Raw genomic sequence first — 20255 nt, 5'->3', positions numbered from 1 at the left:
CATCTCAGTGTCGTGAGACCCGGCCGAGCTGCGCTGGGAGCTGGACTTCTTCTTGAGTCGCGCTCTCACCAGCGTGATGCCACTGATGGTGTTGCACACGAAGGCCAAGGCCAGCGAGCTCAGCGCAAGTCCAGAGTACAGCGTCACAAAGGCCAGGTCCGTGGCTCTGGTGCCTTCCATCACCCTGATGAAGCACCAGGTGCCCGGGTACTGGTACGTGTACGCTCCGAATCCGAAGAACGGCAGCACGGCCACGCACAGCGCCAGCAGCCAGATGAGGACCAGCGCCATCTTTGTCCTCGCCGTGGTGACGAGACGAGCGTGCAGCAAAGGTCTGGAGACGCCCAGGCAGCGCTTGGCCGCCATGGCGCAGCCCAGGAAGAGCGGGCACAGGCCGAAAAACACCATGCAGCCGCCCAAAACCAAACAGGAGACATCCGGATGGGTCACCAGGTCACCTGGAAAGCTGGACGGAGGGTCAGCCGCGGTCACGACATCTGTGGAGTACCTTCTGAGCACCAGAGTCCCTGTGATGACGTGTCCCGCCAGATCAGTCGCCACCAGACAGCTGGCGAAGAGGAGAAACGTGGCCTTTGACCTCCGCCGGAATCGGTTGTAGGCTTTGGCGAGAATGACGAGCGCCACCACGTTGAAGATGATTCCGAGGGTCATGGTGACGCCGGCCGCCGTGGGACTGTTTGGAGGCCGGGTGGCGTTACGGAACATGATGGCGCTGTGGTTGGACGGGGGCAAGGGAGCAAAAATGCCAGAGGAGTTGTGGCGCGGCATTGCCAACATCCCTGCTCAACTCCCGGTCTGGTGTGGTCTTCTTGTGTCTTCAGAAGGGGAGAAAAAGAAAGAATTAACATACTGACAACTAATGTTTTTTATTAGGGGTGGCAACATTTTTTTTAATCGATTAAAAAAAATCCAAATCATTTTAATTTTTTTATTTTTCAATCTGTCCTGTCCAGCCACTCAGACAAATCATATTGTTGGTGGAGATGATCTATATCTGCTGGACACATTTACTTTAGAAAATATACTTCTCTTGTTGCCTTATTTCTATTTGACTTTATTAAATGTTTGGGTAGAGTTTTATTAAACAAAAACGGTTTTCTTTTAAGTAATATAGACATTTATTAGAGCTGTTTATCTATTTTATGGAGGAATGTAGTTAATCATGGAACTGGCACCCACCCAGCAGGCACAAGACATTGATACAACGTTGATTATATGTACAAACCCCGTTTCCATATGAGTTGGGAAATTGTGTTGGATGTAAATATAAACAGAATACAATGATTTGCAAATAATTTTCAACCCATATTCAATTGAATGCACTACAAAGACAAGATATTTGCTCTGTGACATGTGCTGTTGACCTCTTGGCCAGGTCACCCTTGTGAAAGAGATCTTGATCTCAATGGGTTTTCTTATCTGGTTAAATAAAGGTTCTATATTTGATGTTCAAACTCAAACTTTATTTTTTTTTTTCAAATAATAATTAACTTAGTATTTTAATGGCTACAACACGTGCCAAAGTAGTTGGGAAAGGGCATGTTCACCACTGTGTTACATGGCCTTTCCTTTTAACAACACTCAGTAAACGTTTGGGAACTGAGGAGACACATTTTTGAAGCTTCTCAGGTGGAATTCTTTCCCATTCTTGCTTGATGTACAGCTTAAGTTGTTCAACAGTCCGGGGGTCTCCGTTGTGGTATTTTAGGCTTCATAATGCGCCACACATTTTCAATGGGAGACAGGTCTGGACTACAGGCAGGCCAGTCTAGTACCCGCACTCTTTTACTATGAAGCCACGTTGATGTAACACGTGGCTTGGCATGGTCTTGCTGAAATAAGCAGGGGCGTCCATGGTAACGTTGCTTGGATGGCAACATATGTTGCTCCAAAACCTGTATGTACCTTTCAGCATTAATGGCACCTTCACAGATGTGTAAGTTACCCATGTCTTGGGCACTAATACACCCCCATACCATCACAGATGCTGGCTTTTCAACTTTGCGCCTATAACAATCCGGATGGTTCTTTTCCTCTTTGGTCCGGAGGACACGACGTCCACAGTTTCCAAAAACAATTTGAAATGTGGACTCGTCAGACCACAGAACACTTTTCCACTTTGTATCAGTCCATCTTAGATGAGCTCAGGCCCAGCGAAGCCGACAGCGTTTCTGGGTGTTGTTGATAAACGGTTTTCGCCTTGCATAGGAGAGTTTTAACTTAAACTTACAGATGTAGCGACCAACTGTAGTTACTGACAGTGGTTTTCTGAAGTGTTCCTGAGCCCATGTGGTTATATCCTTTACACACTGATGTCGCTTGTTGATGCAGTACAGCCTGAGGGATCGAAGGTCACGGGCTTAGCTGCTTACGTGCAGTGATTTCTCCAGATTCTCTGAACCTTTTGATGATATTACGGACCGTAGATGGTGAAATCCCTAAATTCCTTGCAATAGCTGGTTGAGAAAGGTTTTTCTTAAACTGTTCAACAATTTGCTCACGCATTTGTTGACAAAGTGGTGACCCTCGCCCCATCCTTGTTTGTGAATGACTGAGCATTTCATGGAATCTACTTTTATACCCAATCAAGGCACCCACCTGTTCCCAATTTGCCTGTTCACCTGTGGGATGTTCCAAATAAGTGTTTTATGAGCATTCCTCAACTTTATCAGTATTTATTGCCACCTTTCCCAACTTCTTTGTCACATGTTTTTGGCATCAAATTCTAAAGTTAATGATTATTTGCAAAAAATAATTTTGAACATCAAATATCTTGTCTTTGTAGCATATTCAATTGAATATGGGTTGAAAATGATTTGTAAATCATTGTATTCTGTTTATATTTACATCTAACACAATTTCCCAACTCATATGGAAACGGGGTTTGTACATGTCCTTTAAAACTGACTTTGAAACAACGTCGCCAAATAGTTGTATTTGTAAATTGAAACGACGTTGATGTCTAACATTAGATCCACGTTGTCGGTTGGGAAATGACCAAATGTCAATGTCAAATCAACATTTTAACACAACATTGAATAAACGTTGTCAAAAAGCATGTTGTTTCAACATTGTATTTGTGTTGTTGAATATTGTTTAGGAAATGACCACATTTCAATGGTCAAATCAATGTCACAACCTGACATTGAATCAATGTCGTCAAAACGTTTTTTGTTTCAACGTTGTATTTGTGTTGTTGAATATTGGTTAGGAAATGACCAAATTGCAATGGTCAAATCAACGTCAGAACCCAACATTGAATAAACGTTGTCAAAAAGCATGTTGTTTCAACGTTGTATTCGTGTTGTAGAATATTGGTTGCAAAATGATCAAAATTCAATGGTAAAATCAATGTCAGAAACTGACATTGATTAAACGTTGTCAAAAAGCATGTTTCAACGTTGTATTTGTGTTGTTGAATATTGGTTAGGAAATGACCAAATTGCAATGGTCAAATCAACGTCAGAACCCAACATTGAATAAACGTTGTCAAAAAGCATGTTGTTTCAACGTTGTATTCGTGTTGTAGAATATTGGTTGCAAAATGATCAAAATTCAATGGTAAAATCAATGTCAGAAACTGACATTGATTAAACGTTGTCAAAAAGCATGTTTCAACGTTGTATTTGTGTTGTTGAATATTGGTTGGGAAATGACCAAAATTCAATGGTCAAATCAACGTCAGAACCCAACATTGATTAAACGTTGTCAAAAAGCATGTTGTTTCAACGTTGTATTTGTGTTGTTGAATATTGGTTGCGAAATGACCAAATTTCAATGGTCAAATCAACGTCACAACCTGACATTGAACAAACGTTGTCAAAAGCATGTTGTTTCAACGTTAGGTTTGTCTCATGCATGAGTCTGAAAAGTTGCAAACGTAGAATAGGACATTAAGAAAGCCAAACTGTACCTTTTCTTCAATGAGTAAGGGTGAGAATCTTTGGACGAACATTTTTATTAAAATTTTGCCAAGTTTGTGTATACATGCGGTGTCGGTTATCGTACGACTAAACATTGCCCGAAACAAACTACCGTAAAGTCCGGACTATAAGCCGCTACTTTTTTCCAACGCTTTCCACCCTGCAGCTTATAAAACGGTGCGCCCAGTTTATTGATTATTCTTCGCTAACGGCCATAGTGCAAATAGTTCTCATAAAAAACAAGCAAAGACAATGAGCAGGTGTGTTATTGTTTGTGCTATGGCGCCATCTTTTGTACGAATTCGCTCACTGCTGCGGTGTGAACGTCTACAGTGTTTTCTTCTGTTTAATTCTTTGAACCGGAAGTCGTTTTCTAGTCGTCTGTAGCGAATCTACTCGCATGGAGTCTTCATTCATTCATCACTCCAAGCAAAGTTTGTAAGTTTTACAATACATCTAAAACTATTCATACTTACTAGACCATCCCATGTGTGATGTCTGTAGGAGTGTTTTCATGCATATCTGTACTTGCTATTGTAATGTAATGAAGCTAGCGTCGTTAGTATTAGCTAATATGCTAACAGTAATATAGCATAATGGCATTCGTTTTGTATTGTTTCAGTTTCACAAATTCCTCAGTAAATTCACCAAAACGTCACTGTGGCGTTATAGAGTCTGTTTAGCTGATTGGAGAGCTAGCTTCCACAGCTAGTGGGTCCATGACGATGACTTCTGTTTTGTTTGATCAGCCGTTTTACTGCCGTGTTACAGACACTGTTTGGAAACAATTAATGTATGAAAATATTTCCGTGTAAATAACAAATTTCACAATGTATTTGTTTGCGGATTATTGTTTGGTTTCGTTAGTATATGGAAAAATATTTTTTCTTCTAAAAATGTGGGGGATGCGGCTTATACAGTCCGGAAAATACGGTAGTCTTTTGGCATGCATATCATTCCGTGCAATGGTGTTGGCGATTCCGTGTCCGTGCTTTTTTTTTATTGAGTACGTCTGCAAAAAAAAAAAAAAACACCTTAGGGCCAAAGAAAGTTGCGAGTGCCAGCACTTTGATGAAAAAAAAAAAAAAAAGGCAACAAAAAGCACGGAATTCAAAAAAATATTCAAACCAACACGAGAGAGATGAATGGACACGACAACGGAGAAGACTTCTCTGCCAAAAATTTAAACCTCGTGCAAATATTGTTGACGAATAGGACCCTTATTATCGTATGGGAAAAGCAGGGAGGTCACACATCCGGCAGGTTTTTGTAAACATTGAGGAGGAAATAACGTGACAACATAAGTGTTGTGAAGGAGCCCAGAATTCTTATTTTTCATCCCACGTTAAAACAGGGGTCCTCATGAGGAAGCCTGCTGAGCGATAAGTATATTTATCTGAATGAGTATTTAGTTGTCAGGGGTGCTCTATTTTGACACAAATGACACCAGTTGGTGTTTTTATTCATTAATATTTTGGTGATGACTATGAAAATCACAAATTTTTAGGCAATTTTTATGGGACATTTCGGTATGCCTCTTTCCTCGTCAGTCTTCATCCGACCTTTAAGGACGGGTTGATAATGAAAACCAACGTACCCCTTTCTGTACGCAGATTACGTAATGTGTGTAGAGCTATGCGGTGCACGGGGCCCCGTTTTGCGTCAATTAACGAATGACAAGGTATCTCAAGGCACTTGTAAAATTTTACCGCAGCGTTAGTCAGAATTTTTTCAGGAAGGTTTGCCAACTTTTTAATGTTTCAAATATGTTACATTTTTAGCAAAAATATATTAATTTTGTCCAATATCCTTCCCGTGACTCATTTTGGAAAACATTGACAATAAAATCAATTCACACAAATTAAAAAATTGTAAAAAAAAAAAATTCTGCCTAGCAGCCCTGGATGCACCAAAGTAAATGTTAAAAAAAAAAAAGTATGATAAAGATTTTGGTATAAACCCAGCAGGCACAATAAATTGATACAATGTTGCTAAAACATTTTTTAAAACTGACTTCAAAACAACGTTGCAAAATAGTTGTATTTTTAAATTGAGACAATGTTGATGTCTAACATTGGATCCACGTTGTTGGTTGGGAAATTACCAAATTTCAATGGTCAAATCAACGTCACAACCTGACATTGAACAAACGTTGACAAAAAGCATGTTGTTTCAACGTTATGTGTGAGTTGTAGAATATTGGTTGGGAAATGACCAAATTTCAATGGTCAAATCAACGTCAGAACCCGACGTTGATTAAGCGTTGTCAAAAAGCATGTTATTTCAATGTTGTATTTGTGTTGTAGAATATTGGTCGGGAAATGACCAAATTTCAATGGTCAAATCAACGTCAGAACCCGACGTTGATTAAACGTTGACAAAAAGTATGTTTCAACGTTATGTTTGAGTTGTAGAATATTGGTTGGGAAAAGACCAAATTTCAATGGTCAAATCAACGTCAGAACCCGACATTAATTAAACGTTGTCAAAAAGCATGTCGTTTCAACGTTGTATTTGTGTTGTAGAATTCTGGTTGGGAAATGACTAAATTTCAATGTTCAAATCAATGTCAGAACCCAACATTGAATAAACGTTGTCAAAAAGCATGTTGTTTCAACGTTATGTTTGAGTTGTAGAATATTGGTTGGGAAAAGACCAAATTTCCATGGTCAAATCAACGTCAGAACCCGACGTTGATTAAATGTTGTCAAAAAGCATGTTATTTCAACGTTGTATTTGTGTTGTGGAATAATGGCTGGGAAATGACCAAATTTCAATGGTCAAATCAACGTCACAACCCGACATTGAATAAACGTTGACAAAAAGCATGTTTCAACGTTATGTTTGAGTTGTAGATTATTGGTTGGGAAATTACCAAATTTCAATGGTCAAATCAACGTCAGATGCCGACGTTGATTAAATGTTGTCAAAAAGCACGTTTTTTCAACGTTGTATTTGTGTTGTAGAATATTGGTTAGGAAATGACTAAATTTCAATGTTCAAATCAATGTCAGAACCAAACATTGAATAAACATTGTCAAAAAGCAAGTTATTTCAATGTTGTATTTGTGTTGTAGAATATTGGTTGGGAAATGACCCAATTTCAATGGTCAAATCAACGTCAGAACCCGACATTGAATAAACGTTGACAAAAAGCATGTTTCAACATTATGTTTGAGTTGTAGAGTATTGGTTGGGAAATGACCAAATTTCAATGGTCAAATCACCGTCAGAACCCGACGTTGATTAAACGTTGTCAAAAAACATGTTATTTCAATGTTGTATTTGTGTTGTAGAATATTGGCTGGGAAATGACCAAATTTCAATGGTCAAATCAGCGTCACAATCCGACATTGAATAAACGTTGACAAAAAGCATGTTGTTTCAACGTTATGTTTGAGTTGTTGAATATTGGTTGGGAAATGAACCAATTTCAATGGTCAAATCAACGTCAGAACCCAACGTTGATTAAACGTCAAAAAGCATGTTGTTTCAACGTTGTATTTGAGTTGCTCAATGTCAGGACCTAATTCAACAAGTTCTCAACGTTGTTTTAATGTCTTGTGCCTGCTGCAAAGGCTCCCATGTGGTTCATGGAAAGTGGTGTGAGAATATTAGGCTGGATGAGACTCATTTAATCATTAATTCTGTACAAGGATTGCATTTTTACTGAATGTTTACCTGGACGTGCATGAAAAAATGTTTGTTTGTTTTATGCTCGGCACATGATAACACATCTGCATGCTTTATGCCCGCACTGCAGGTCGTCTGAACAAGTTCGGACAGTTTTCTGACATCAGATGCAACAAAAATCTCATTCGTTGCCTTTTTCTGAACATGCATTATTGTTAGCATGAGATGAACATGACTTATTTATTAACATTCTAATGATTCACCTTAAACTACATCTCAAGTTATTCTCACTGTTGACTTTTTAGGTGCAACTTTTTATTGATGTGATCGGTTTTGACATAACTTTCAGAGAAAAAAAGAATGTAAAAAAAAAACTAAACAAAACACACCTTATTTCATCCTTTACGGCAAAAAGAAAAGCTCCCCTCCTCCGAGTGAAGAAATCCATACAATCCAGGATGCTGTTGACTGTCAGTCATTGTTGGTTATTCTAAAAGTGACCTTCCTTCTGGTCATTCCTTCCAGCGTGGCGCCTCAGTGGTTCCTGTCGGAGCAAGCAGCAGACGAGCAGTGACATTGCACAAGCATGCCTTCTGTTATTTGACGGAGGCTGTCTGCTTTTAGACCTCTTGGTGTCTCACTTGAAGGAAAAACACTGACGTCCTTGGAGGAAAGACCGCCTTTTTTTTTTTTTTTTTTTTTAACCGGCGCTCCACTAAATCATGGATGATGTCATATACTCTAAACAATTTACACTGAAGGTTATTGTGCTCGTAGTATTGACCAGCAGATCAATAAGATAAGCAAACTCCTAGACCAGGGGCGTCCAAACTACACCCCCCCGACGTCTTCGAATTTGGCCCATGAGACGGTACCGGTCCAAAAAGCTATATGGCAGGGAGCAGGGATTTCAAACCATGTACAAATAGCCAGCGGTCTGACAGCATTTTGTAGCCATCCTGTGGCCTATCGAAGGTTACGCAAGTAAGTAATCGTTGATTGTACATCCATGTGAATACATGCACAGCATTTACTTATATGATCCCATCCAAACAACCTTCCCTAGTCATGGTGCAGAAAAAAGAAAAAAATCACCCAGTGCAAAAAGTCAATAAACATGGTCATTAGGGGTGTGGGAAAAAATCGATTCAAATTCGAATCGCGATTCCCACGTTGTGCGATTCAGAATCGATTCTCATTTTTAAAAAAATCGTTTTTTTTATTTATTAATTTTTTTTTTTTCAATTTAATTTAATTTAATTTTTTTAAATTAATCAATCCAACAAAACAATACACAGCAATACCATAACAATGCAATCCAATGCCAAAACCAAACCCGACCCAGCAACACTCAGAACTGCAATAAACAGAGCAATTGAGAGGAGACACAAACACGACACAGAACAAACCAAAAGTAGTGAAACAAAAATGAATATTATCAACAACAGTATCAATATTAGTTACACTTTCAACATAGCAGTGGTTAAAAATCCCTCATTGACATTATCATTAGACATTTATAAAAAAAAAAAAAAAAGAACAATAGTGTCACAGTGGCTTACACTTGCATTGCATCTCATAAGCTTGACAACACACTGTGTCCAATATTTTCACAAAGATAAAATAAGTCATATTTTTGGTTCATTTAATAGTTAAAACAAATTGACATTATTGCAATCAGTTGATAAAACATTGTCCTTTACAATTATAAAAGCTTTTTACCAAAATATACTACTCTGCTTGCATGTCAGCAGACTGGGGTAGATCCTGCTGAAATCCTATGTATTGAATGAATAGAGAATCGTTTTGAATCGGGAAAAAAAAAATCGTTTTTGAATCGAGAATCATGTTGAATTGAAAAAAAAAAATCGATTTTGAATCGAATCGTGACCCCAAGAATCGATATTGAATCGAGTCGTGGGACACCCAAAGATTCACAGCCCTAATGGTCACACATAACACATCCTGCTCATTGAACATTGTGGATATTATTAAAAAAACTAAACAATTCTCATTAAAAAAAAAAAATTAAAAAAAAAAAAATATATATATATATATATATATTATATTAAAAAATAAAAAATTCTCATAAAAAAAATAAAATAATAATAATAATTACTGAAACTAAATTACACCAATTTAAATTAATTACAGGGAACTGTGACGATCGGTCACTTCATTTCTGTTTGTTTCCTTGTTTTTGTATTTACTTCCCATCAGTGCTCTTATTTTGTTCCATTTGCTGTTTGTTCCGCGAAGCACTGTTTTTTCCTCACATGCCGTTGATTGGCAGCCGGTCCACACCGGCTGCCAATCAACATGTATCCTATTTACGCTTTGTCTCGAGCACTCCTCAGCGCTCGAAGATCACTCTATGTTTGGAACGTTTGTATGCAAGACTGCTTCATTTTCTGTTATATGAGATTAAAACTCATCTTACCTGCTCTTCGCTCTCCTGGTTCCTGCATCTTGGGGTCACAAAAACGGCAGCCATGCGAGTTCCTAACAGGAAATGGAACAAAATAAGAGCACTGACGGGAAATAAATACAAAAACAAGGAAACAAACAGAAATGAAGTGACCGATAGTCACAGGAACACTCACTGATCCATGTTTGGCTGCTTGATTTATTACACATTTTTAAGGAGGTCGTCATGGAAGTAAACAAAGTAGGAGTCAAACTTTCACATTCCCCTAATAACCAATTATAATAATTATTAATTATACATCCATTAATTATATATACATTTTATTATTGTAATAATAGGACATTGTTCAAACTTGCACAATCCCTACGTTTCTTAACCAATTTGTTTTACTGTCCACACATTCCAGTCACTTTGGGCAATCCAACTACCATTTTCCAAGTTCAAAAATATGCCAGGAATTCCCAGAATTCCCGGTTTTCCGAAGCCCTATTTACACCTCTTCCTGAAAAGTTTTCACAGTCCACATTTTTCGACCGTTTTTGACCATTTCACCTTCACAAAAATCCTCTTAGTTGGGAAAACAACTTATCTTTTTTTCCCCCTCGTACAAATTCCCTGCTTTCCCGAAATTCCAGGAATTCCGAAATACCAATACAAATTCAAACTTACTGCTTTTCCAACTGTTTCGAAAAATTCCAACACCAACCCATTCATTTCATCTAGGACAAATAAAGTATCTACATTTTCAAAAATTCCCGGTTTTCTCCAAATTCCCAATTTTCTCGGAAATTCCCACTCAAATAAATGGACATATTCATAGTTCTACATTGCTCTAAATTCTCAAAAATTTTCAAAATGTTTTGAACTCGATTCCGACCTTTTAAAGGCCTACTGAAATGAAATGTTCTTATTTAAACGGAGATAGCAGAGACAGCACTTGATCATTTCGCGATATTGCCATATTTTTGCTAAAAGGATTTAGTAGAGAACATCGACGATAAAGTTTTGGTCGCTGATAAAAAAGCCTTGCCTGTACCGGAAGTAGCGTGACGTCACAGGTTGAAGAGCTCCTCACATCTGCACATTGTTTACACCAGCAGCGAGAGCGATTCGGACCGAGAAAGCGACGATTACCCCATTCATTTGAGCCAGGATGAAAGATTCGTGGATGAGGAATGTGAGAGTGAAGGTTTAGAGTGCAGTGCAGGACGTATCTTTTTTCGCTCTGACCGTAACTTAGGTACAAGGGCTCATTGGATTCCACACTCTCTCCTTTTTCTATTGTGGATCACGAATTTGTATTTTAAACCACCTCGGATACTAAATCCTCTTGAAAACGAGAGTCGAGAACGCGAAATGGACATTCACAGTGACTTTTATCTCCACGACAATACATCGGCGAAGCACTTTAGCTACGGAGCTAACGTGATAGCATTGTGCTTAATTGCATATAGAAACAGACGAAATAAGCCCCAGACTGGAAGGATAGACAGAAAATCAACAATACTACCAAACTCTGGACCTGGAACCACACGGTTAATGCTGTGCTGCCTGGCGAAGCCTAGCAATGCTGTTGCTAACGACGCCATTGAAGCTAACTTAGCTACGGGACCTCGACAGAGCTATGCTAAAAACATTAGCTCTCCACCTACGCCAGCCCTCATCTGCTCATCACGACCCGTTCTCACCTGCGTTCCAGCGATCGACGGCGCGACGAAGGACTTCACCCGATCATCGATGCGGTCGGCGGCCCGGAGACGGAGGAAGTCAAGGTGAGGACAGCGGCGCGGCGGCGGGCGTTGTAGCTTTCGACGACACCCCGGCCGCCATCAGAGCCGGCAAGAAACATATATTTCCCCAAAGTTACGTACGTGACATGCACATAGCACCACGCACGGACGGGCAAGCAATCAAATGTTTGGAAGAAAGCAGCGTACTCACGGTAGTGCGTCTGCTATCCAACTCAAAGTCCTCCTGGTTGTGTTGCTGCAGCCGGCCGCTAATACACCGATCCCACCTACAGCTTTCTTCTTTGCAGTCTCCATTGTTCATTAAACAAATTGCAAAAGGTTCACCAACACAGATGTCCAGAATACTGTGGAATTTTGTGATGAAAACAGAGCTGTTTGTATTGGATTCAATGTGTCCCAATACTTCCGCTTCAACCCTCGACGTCACGCGCATACGTCATCATACATAGACGTTTTCAGCTGGAAGTTTCCCGGGAAATTTAAAATTGCACTTTATAAGTTAACCCGGCCGTATTGGCATGTGTTACAATGTTAAGATTTCATCATTGATATATAAACTATCAGACTGCGTGGTCGGTAGTAGTGGGTTTCAGTAGGCCTTTGACCATCCAATACATCAAACGCAAAACATGTTTTCCCTTTTCCCAAAATCCACGGATTTCCCCAAATTTCCTGGTAATTTTCTCTCCATTGACAATGAATGGGCATTAAACAATCAACTGAGTATCCCACATTTCTCATACGATTTGAACCGTTTCACCATCCACACACTCCACTCATTCTGCACATTCAAGACAGCATGTTTACCGGTTCCGAAAATTCCTTGATTACCTGGAATTTACCTCCATTGAAAATGAATGGGCATTATATACAAACCTCTGCATATCCCACATTTCTCGAGCGATTCGAACCGTTCCGACATCATCACACTCCACTCACCCTGGACATACAAGCATTTCAGTTCCATTATCGGCAGCTCGCGTACATAGGGCTTTCACACGCAATCATTCACCTGCAATTCCTACCAGATTTGCAAATTCTAATTGAGTTATGGTATTTGTGTGAAGACGTCATCACCGATCATTAAAGGTTGGATTTGTATTTAGGTTTTTTTCCGGGCTTGTGTTTCCTTATCTTCTGCATGTTAGGGGATTTTCTTAAGCCTACTATGATATTTATTAATGCTTTTTGTTCTTTTTTATTTTGCATCCCCCAGCGCTGTAAAGCTGATATAAATGCAAGTTTCTCTTTAAGATGAATAAAGTATCTATCTATCTATGTTCTTTCAACATTTTCTCAAGCACAATTAAACTTAACACGAGGTACAATTCCGGCAATAAAACATCAGTAGAAGAGGACCCAAAATACAGTACTGGCGGTTTACCTTCTTTTTTTTAAATGCTTTTTTTCTCAACGGTCAAACTGGAAAACTTTTTTATTTTTTGCAAATATTAGCTCCTTTGTAATTTGATGCCTGCAACATGTTTCAAAAAAGCTGGGACAAATGGCAAAAAAGACTGAAAACGTTGAAGAATGCTCACCAAACACTTATTTGGAACATCCCACAGGTGAACAGGCCAATTGGGAACAGGTGGGTGCCATGATTGGGTATAAAAGCAGCTTCCATGAAATGCTCAGTCATTCACAAACAAGGATGGGCCGAGGGTCACCACTTTGTCAACAAAAGCGTGAGCAAATTGTCCAACAGTTTAAGAACAACATTTCTCAACCAGCTATTGCAAGGAATTTAGGGATTTCACCATCTACGGTCCGTAATATCATCAAAAGGTTCAGAGAATCTGGAGAAATCACTGCACGTAAGCGATGATTTTACGGACCTTCGATCCTTCAGGCGGTACTGCATTAAAAAGCGCCATCAGTGTGTAAAGGATATCACCACATGGGCTGAGGAACACTTCAGAAAACCACTAACAATAACTACAGTTTGTCGCTACATTTGTAAGTGCAAGTTAAAACTCTACTATGCAAAGCGAAAGTCATTTATCAACAACACCCAGAAACGCTGCTGGCTTCGCTGGGCCCGAGCTCATCTAAGATGGACTGATGTAAAGTGGAAAAGTGTTCTGTGGTCTGACGAGTCCACATTTCAAAATGTTTTTGGAAACTGTGGACGTCCTGTCCTCCGGACCAAAGAGGAAAAAGAATCATCCGGATTGTTATAGGCGCAAAGTTGAAAAGCCAGCATCTGTGATGGTATGGGGGTGTATTAGTGCCCAAGACATGGGTAACTTACACATCTGTGAAGGCACCATTAATGCTGAAAGGTACATACAGGTTTTGGAGCAACATATTTTGCCATCCAAGCAACGTTACCATGGACGCCCCTGCTTATTTCAGCAAGACAATGCCAAGCCACGTGTTACAACAGCGTGGCTTCATAGTAAAAGAGTGCGGGTACTAGACTGGCCTGCCTGTAGTCCAGACCTGTCTTCCATTGAAAATGTATGGCGCATTATGAAGCCTAAAATACCACAACAGAGACCCCCGGACTGTTGAACAACTTAAGCTGTACATCAAGCAAGAATGGAAAAGAATTCCACCTGAAAAATGTGTCTCCTCAGTTCCCAAACGTTTATTGAGTGTTGTTAAAAGGAAAGGCCATGTAACACAGTGGTAAAAATGCCCCTGTGACAATGTTTTTGCAACGTGTTGCTGCCATCAAAATTCTAAGTTAATGATTTGCAAAAAAAATGTAGTTTCTCAGTTGGAACATTAAATATATTGTCTTTGCAGTCTAATCAATCGGATATGAGTTGAAAAGAATTTGCAAATTTATTTACCATTCATACAAAGTACCAACTTCACTGCTTTTGGGTTTTGTATTTCTGCAGATTCTAACCAAGTATTTCTCCCCCTTAGGGTATTTTGCTAATATCTTAAAATTTGGGGGATGTTTTTATCTGTGGACCTCTTTTTAGGTCCAGAGCTATGAAACAAGTCAGCATTACAGCGGGCCTTTAAGCCATGTTTGTTGCTCAGACAGCGCTCAAATAACTTGGTACTGGACACATGCTAAATGTTAGCATGCTAACCTTTTTTTGGCCACTTTTGCAGCCAAACGCCTCAGAGTCATATGACGTGGTACATGGCACATGCTAACTGTTAGCATGGTAAGGTTAGCATGCTTCATAGTCATATGACTTGGTAGTTGACCCATTCTAACTGTTAACTTGCTGCCGTAAGCATTTAAGTTTGGCTAGCGCATTTCAGCGGCTTGCACATTTCAGCATTTACACGCAATTTCTCCTACATTTGCATATTTTAGATCAGGATGTCTAAAGTGCGGCCTGGGGGCTATTTGCGGCCCACAGCTAATTTTCTAAAAATACTATTTAAAAAAATAAAAAATAAAAAATAAAAAAGTGGAATAGAAGATCACAGGTGAAATGTAACGAGAAAACGTTTTTTTATTTAAAATTGTCATTACTAAAAAAATAATTAATCAAAATCAATGTTAAAAAATATTAATTTATTCAAGGCTACAATTACATTACATCAAATATTCCACTTAAAAAAAAAATTGTGGGGGAAATATTGCATATTTTGTGTATTTGCCGTATAAAAAAACAAAGTTTTCTTTGACAAAAATGGCATAAAACAAACAAATAAATAAAAAATTAAAAAATAATAAAAACTTATAATTGACGGATATATCTGAAGTTGATCTAGAGCAGGGGTCGGGAACCTTTTTGGCTGAGAGAGCCATGAAAGTCAAATATTTTAAAATGTATTTCCGTGAGAGCCATATAATATTTTTTAACACTGAATACAACTAAATGCGTGCATTTTTAAGTAAGACCAACATTTTTAGAGTATAATAAGTCTCTTATTCTTTTTAATAACATTGTTATTCTGAAGCTAACCAATAATAAATAAAATATTTCCTACCATTAATGCGACTTCTTGAACAGGTGCGGTAGAAAACGGATGGATGGATTAAAAATGCATGAGAATGTTTTATATTTTGTACATTTTTAACACTGTGATTACCAGCGGAATTGTTCATTACTTATCGTGTTAAGCAATGTCAGCTAAGATTTATCTGAGAGCCAGATGCAGTCATCAAAAGAGCCACAGGTTCCCTACCCCTGATCTAGAGACTTAAGCGTTGAAAGTAAAATTAATGAAAAAATTATTAATTATCGTATTTTCCGGACCATAGGGCGCACTAGATTATAAGGCGCACTGCCGATGAATGGTCTATTTTCGATTTTTTTTTTCACATTTAAGGCGCACTGGATTATCGGGCGCATCAAAGAAGTCATAATATTAATATATATTTTTTCTAAATGTAAAACACTTCCTTGTGGTCTACACAACATGAAATGGGGGTTCTTTGGTCAAAATGTTGCATAGATGATGTTTTACAGATCATCTTCAAGCCGCTTTGTGACAGTCGCTTCAGGATGCGCCGTTTTGTGGGCGATCTTATTTACGTGGCTCACCTTCGACAGCATCTTCTCCCCGTCATCTTTGTTGTAGCGGTGTAGCGTGCAAGGACGGTTTAGCTAACTGTTTTAATGGCATTCAGACTTTACTTAAATCAATAACGGAGCAGCATGTCCTGTGAAAAACCGTCCAACCGGAACTCTCTAATAACTAAAGTTCTTTGGATGAATAATGTAAACTCACTACACCGGTAGGTTTTAGTGCTTTCATGGCGAGTTTACTGACAGATATAAGTAAAAACTTTACACTACTTTATAATAGAAATGGCAACAGCAGAGGATGAATGTCCCATAACAAGAAGATAGAGAAAAAGAAGAAGCTTATCAACTACGGTGTCGGCACAGACTACAAAGGCGAACTCGCGCAATTTTTCAGGATTTATGCAGATCCCAAATACAGATCAGCAGGTACCAGAAGGTAAGAAAAGTTGCTTTTGCATAATATTGCGAAACAAAACCTCAGATAATATGTCTTACCTTATACACACACCATAATAATACTCCTATGTTGAAGCACAGTAAAATCCATCAAGCGGTGCGGCTTCATAGCTTGCCAAAGTCGTACTAAAACATTTTGATAGATTTTTGAGCGCCGTGTGTAATGTTCTATATTTTCAATGGAACATACACTATATTGCCAAAAGTATTTGGCCACCTGCCTTTACTCACATATGAACTTGGAAGTGCCATCCCATGGAATTGTCCAAAATGTTTTGCTATCCTGGAGCATTCAAAGTTTCTTTCACTGGAACTAAGGGAACAAGCCCAACTCGTGAAAAACCAACCCCACACCATAATTCCTCCTCCACTAAATTTCACACTCGGTACAATGAGGTTCAAAATGTAGCGTTCTCCTGGCGACCTCCAAACCAAGACTGGTCCATCAGATTGCCAGATGGAAAAGCATGATTCATCTGTTAAGCCTTGGCGAGAATGAGGACTCAGGTGCAGAAGGGGGACGATTGACACAGGCTTTATTTTGACAGTTTTCTTTGAAATCTCTTTGGACAGAGTGATTAAAACAAAGTGGCTACAAAATCTATCTTTGATACATTAGAGCAGGGGTGTCAAACTCAAATACAGAGTGGGCCAAAATTTTAAACTGAACAAAGCCGCGGGCCAAGGTTGAACAAATTAACCTTTTAATAGGGACCCAAACAAGTTTTGCATTGAATATTGAACAAGCAAGGCTTATATAACTTTATAGTGACATGCAAAATTGAGTTTCAAATAATAATAATAAAAAAATATCAATGGCATATCAAATAAAATGTAAATAAAAATTGAACGCCTCTTTTCTATTTGCAGCCTTCTGAGGTAAATATAAAAATAAACTTTTTCCACAGGCTAATAACAAATTTGAAAATAAAATTACTTACAAGAGAATGTGCATGAATAAAACGTTAATTATTGCTCAGTTTGCTACACTGATTTGCTTTAACAGTGAATTGGAACAAGCAATGCTTATATAACTCAATAGTGCAAAATCAACTTTCAAAAAACAAACGAAAAAACATCAATGGTATATTGAATAAAATTTAAATAAAACATTGAATGCCTATTTTCTATTTGCAGCCTTCTGAGGTAAATATCAACACTTTTTCCACAGGCTAATAAATTTGAAAATAAAGTAATGAATAAACCAACCGGGGGGGGGGGGGGGGGGGGGGTATATTGTAGCATCCCGGAAGAGTTAGTGCTGCAAGGGGTTCTGGATATTTGTTCTGATGTGTTTATGTTGTGTTACGGTGCGGATGTTTTCCCGAAATGTGTTTGTCATTCTTGTTTGGTGTGTGTTAACAGTGTGGCGCATATTTGTAACAGTGTTAAAGGCCTACTGAAATGAATTTTATTTTATTTAAACGGGGAAAGCAGATCCATTCTATGTGTCATACTTGATCATTTCGCGATATTGCCATATTTTTGCTGAAAGGATTTAGTAGAGAACGACGACGATAAAGATCGCAACTTTTGGTATCTGATAAAAAAAAGCCTTGCCCCTACCGGAAGTAGCGTGATGGAATTTTTATTTTTATTTTTTTTTTTTATAAAGAAATACAATCATGTGTGCTTACGGACTGTATCCCTGCAGACTGTATTGGTCTATATTGATATATAATGTATATATTGTGTTTTTTATGTTGATTTAATAAAAAAAATAAAAAAATGTAATCTCTTGCGCGGCCCGGTACCAATCGGTCCGCGGCCCGGTGGTTGGGGACCACTGCATTAGAGTAACAAAAGATATATAGCATAGGGCATAAAGCAATAAACGAAAAATCACTCCATAGGGAGGAAAAAAGGCAATAGCAAAATTCAACACGAATCTAATAACAAAAAAACAACAATCTATGATAAGCTACAAAAACAGGTAAATCACTCATGCAGAGGAGACAAGAAGCTATAAACAGAAAGTACGCTATAAAGAGCTGAGAGAACTACAAACTAAAGCGCTCCAAAAGGAGGAAAAAAGGAAGGCAAAGCACTAGGAAATTAGCACAAAAAACTTGACCAAAAAACTTTAGGAAACGAAAATCACTCTTTCCCAGAGGGAACAAAGAAATCACTAAATAAGGCGAGGCTATACTTAACAACTTGGTTCGAGACTGTGGACGAAGGCCGGCGGTACGTGACGAGACGATATACTCTGGCACAGGACAAGAGGAGGACGAGACATTTATACACATGAGGGAGGGTGACACAGGTGGGCACAATCAGGCAATCAGGAGAGACATCAGACCAGCGAAACTGGAGGAAGGGCAAGTGATCTGAAACGAGAGGGAGAGTTAACCTTTCAAAATAAAACAGGAAATGACAAGACAACATGAAACCAGATGAAACCCAGACAAGACTTCACCCAGGTGTGACATCATCAGCTCTTGAGTCCAGTGGCGACGTGCTTTACACCACTGCATCCCATGCTTTGCATTGGACTTGGTATTGTATGGCTTAGATGCAGCTGCTCGGCCATGGAAACCCATTCCATGAAGCTCTCTGCGTACTGTACGTGGGCTTATTGGAAGGCCACATGAAGTTTGGAGCTCTGTAGCAACTGATTGTGCAGAAAGTCTTTGCACTATGCGCTTCAGCATCCCCTTGTTGTTGTTCCCAAACGCTTCACTTTTCTTATAATAAAGTTGACTTTGGAATATGTAGGAGCGAGGAAATTTCACGACTGGATTTGTTGCACAGGTGGCATCCTATGACAGTTTCACGCTGGAAATCACTGAGAGTGGCCCATTCTTTCACAAATGTTTGTAGAAACAGTCTCCATGCCTGAGTGCTTGATTTTATACACCTGGCCAAGTGATTAGGGCACCTGATTCTCATCATTTAGATGGGTGGCCAAATACTTTTGGCAATAGAGTGTATAAAATGTTGGTGTTGCTTACTTGAGTCATATTGCAGTCTAAAGGTATCTCTTGTGTTTGACTGCCATCTACTGGTCACACTTATCATTACACCATGTACCAAATAAAATTACTTCGAGGTCGGTAAGCAAAACCGGATTTATTCCATACATTAGGGGCACCGGGTTATAAGGCGCACTGTCGAGTTTTGAGGGAAAAAAAAGATTTTAAGTGCGCCATATAGTCAGGAAAATATGGTATTTGTAACACTTTTATGAGTGTGGTTCTTTTGGATCCCCAATTGCTCAAAAATGATAATAATACCTTAAAATCAATGGTTTTATGAATATTTGACATGTTTAAGGCTCGGATTACGTCACATCAAATGTTCCACCTTGAAGTATTTTTTTAAGAGAAAATATTGCATATTTTGTGTTTTTGCCATAAACATTTTTTTATTTTATTTATTATTTTTTTGTACAAAAAGGGCATAAACATACATTTTATTTTATTCTATATCAACATATAGACCTGAAGATGATCTAGAGATTAAAGTGTTGATTAATAATTAAAGAAAAATAATATATGACTTACTTTTTAACATTTATATATATAAAAAAAAATAAAAATAAAAATAATAATAATAATTTAAAAAAAAAATATATATATATATGTGTATA

General features: G+C 38.6%; 1 protein-coding gene across 2 annotated transcripts in view; it reads right to left on the bottom strand.

Moving 5' to 3' along the window:
• Window positions 1-16963, bottom strand: part of LOC133642308 (prostaglandin E2 receptor EP1 subtype-like) — a 32205-nt gene extending 15242 nt beyond the window's left edge. The window contains exons 1-4 of one of the 2 annotated variants that reach the window (XM_062036428.1): window positions 16895-16963; window positions 10018-10079; window positions 7967-8121; window positions 1-836 (exon numbers count right to left, since the gene is read on the bottom strand). The exon at window positions 1-836 is cut by the window's left edge and continues 57 nt beyond it. In XM_062036428.1, the coding sequence (XP_061892412.1) occupies window positions 1-798 (798 nt within the window). In that variant the 5' untranslated portion in view covers window positions 799-836; window positions 7967-8121; window positions 10018-10079; window positions 16895-16963. Of the gene's footprint in view, window positions 837-7966; window positions 8370-10017; window positions 10080-16894 lie in introns of those variants that run through there. The other variant, XM_062036427.1, reaches the window with a different exon arrangement.
• Between the last annotated feature and the right edge of the window lie 3292 nt (window positions 16964-20255).

Source organism: Entelurus aequoreus, linkage group LG25, assembly GCF_033978785.1.
Source record: "Entelurus aequoreus isolate RoL-2023_Sb linkage group LG25, RoL_Eaeq_v1.1, whole genome shotgun sequence".
Classification (NCBI taxonomy): Eukaryota; Metazoa; Chordata; class Actinopteri; order Syngnathiformes; family Syngnathidae; genus Entelurus; species Entelurus aequoreus.
This window is presented reverse-complemented; position numbering and strand designations above follow the sequence as displayed.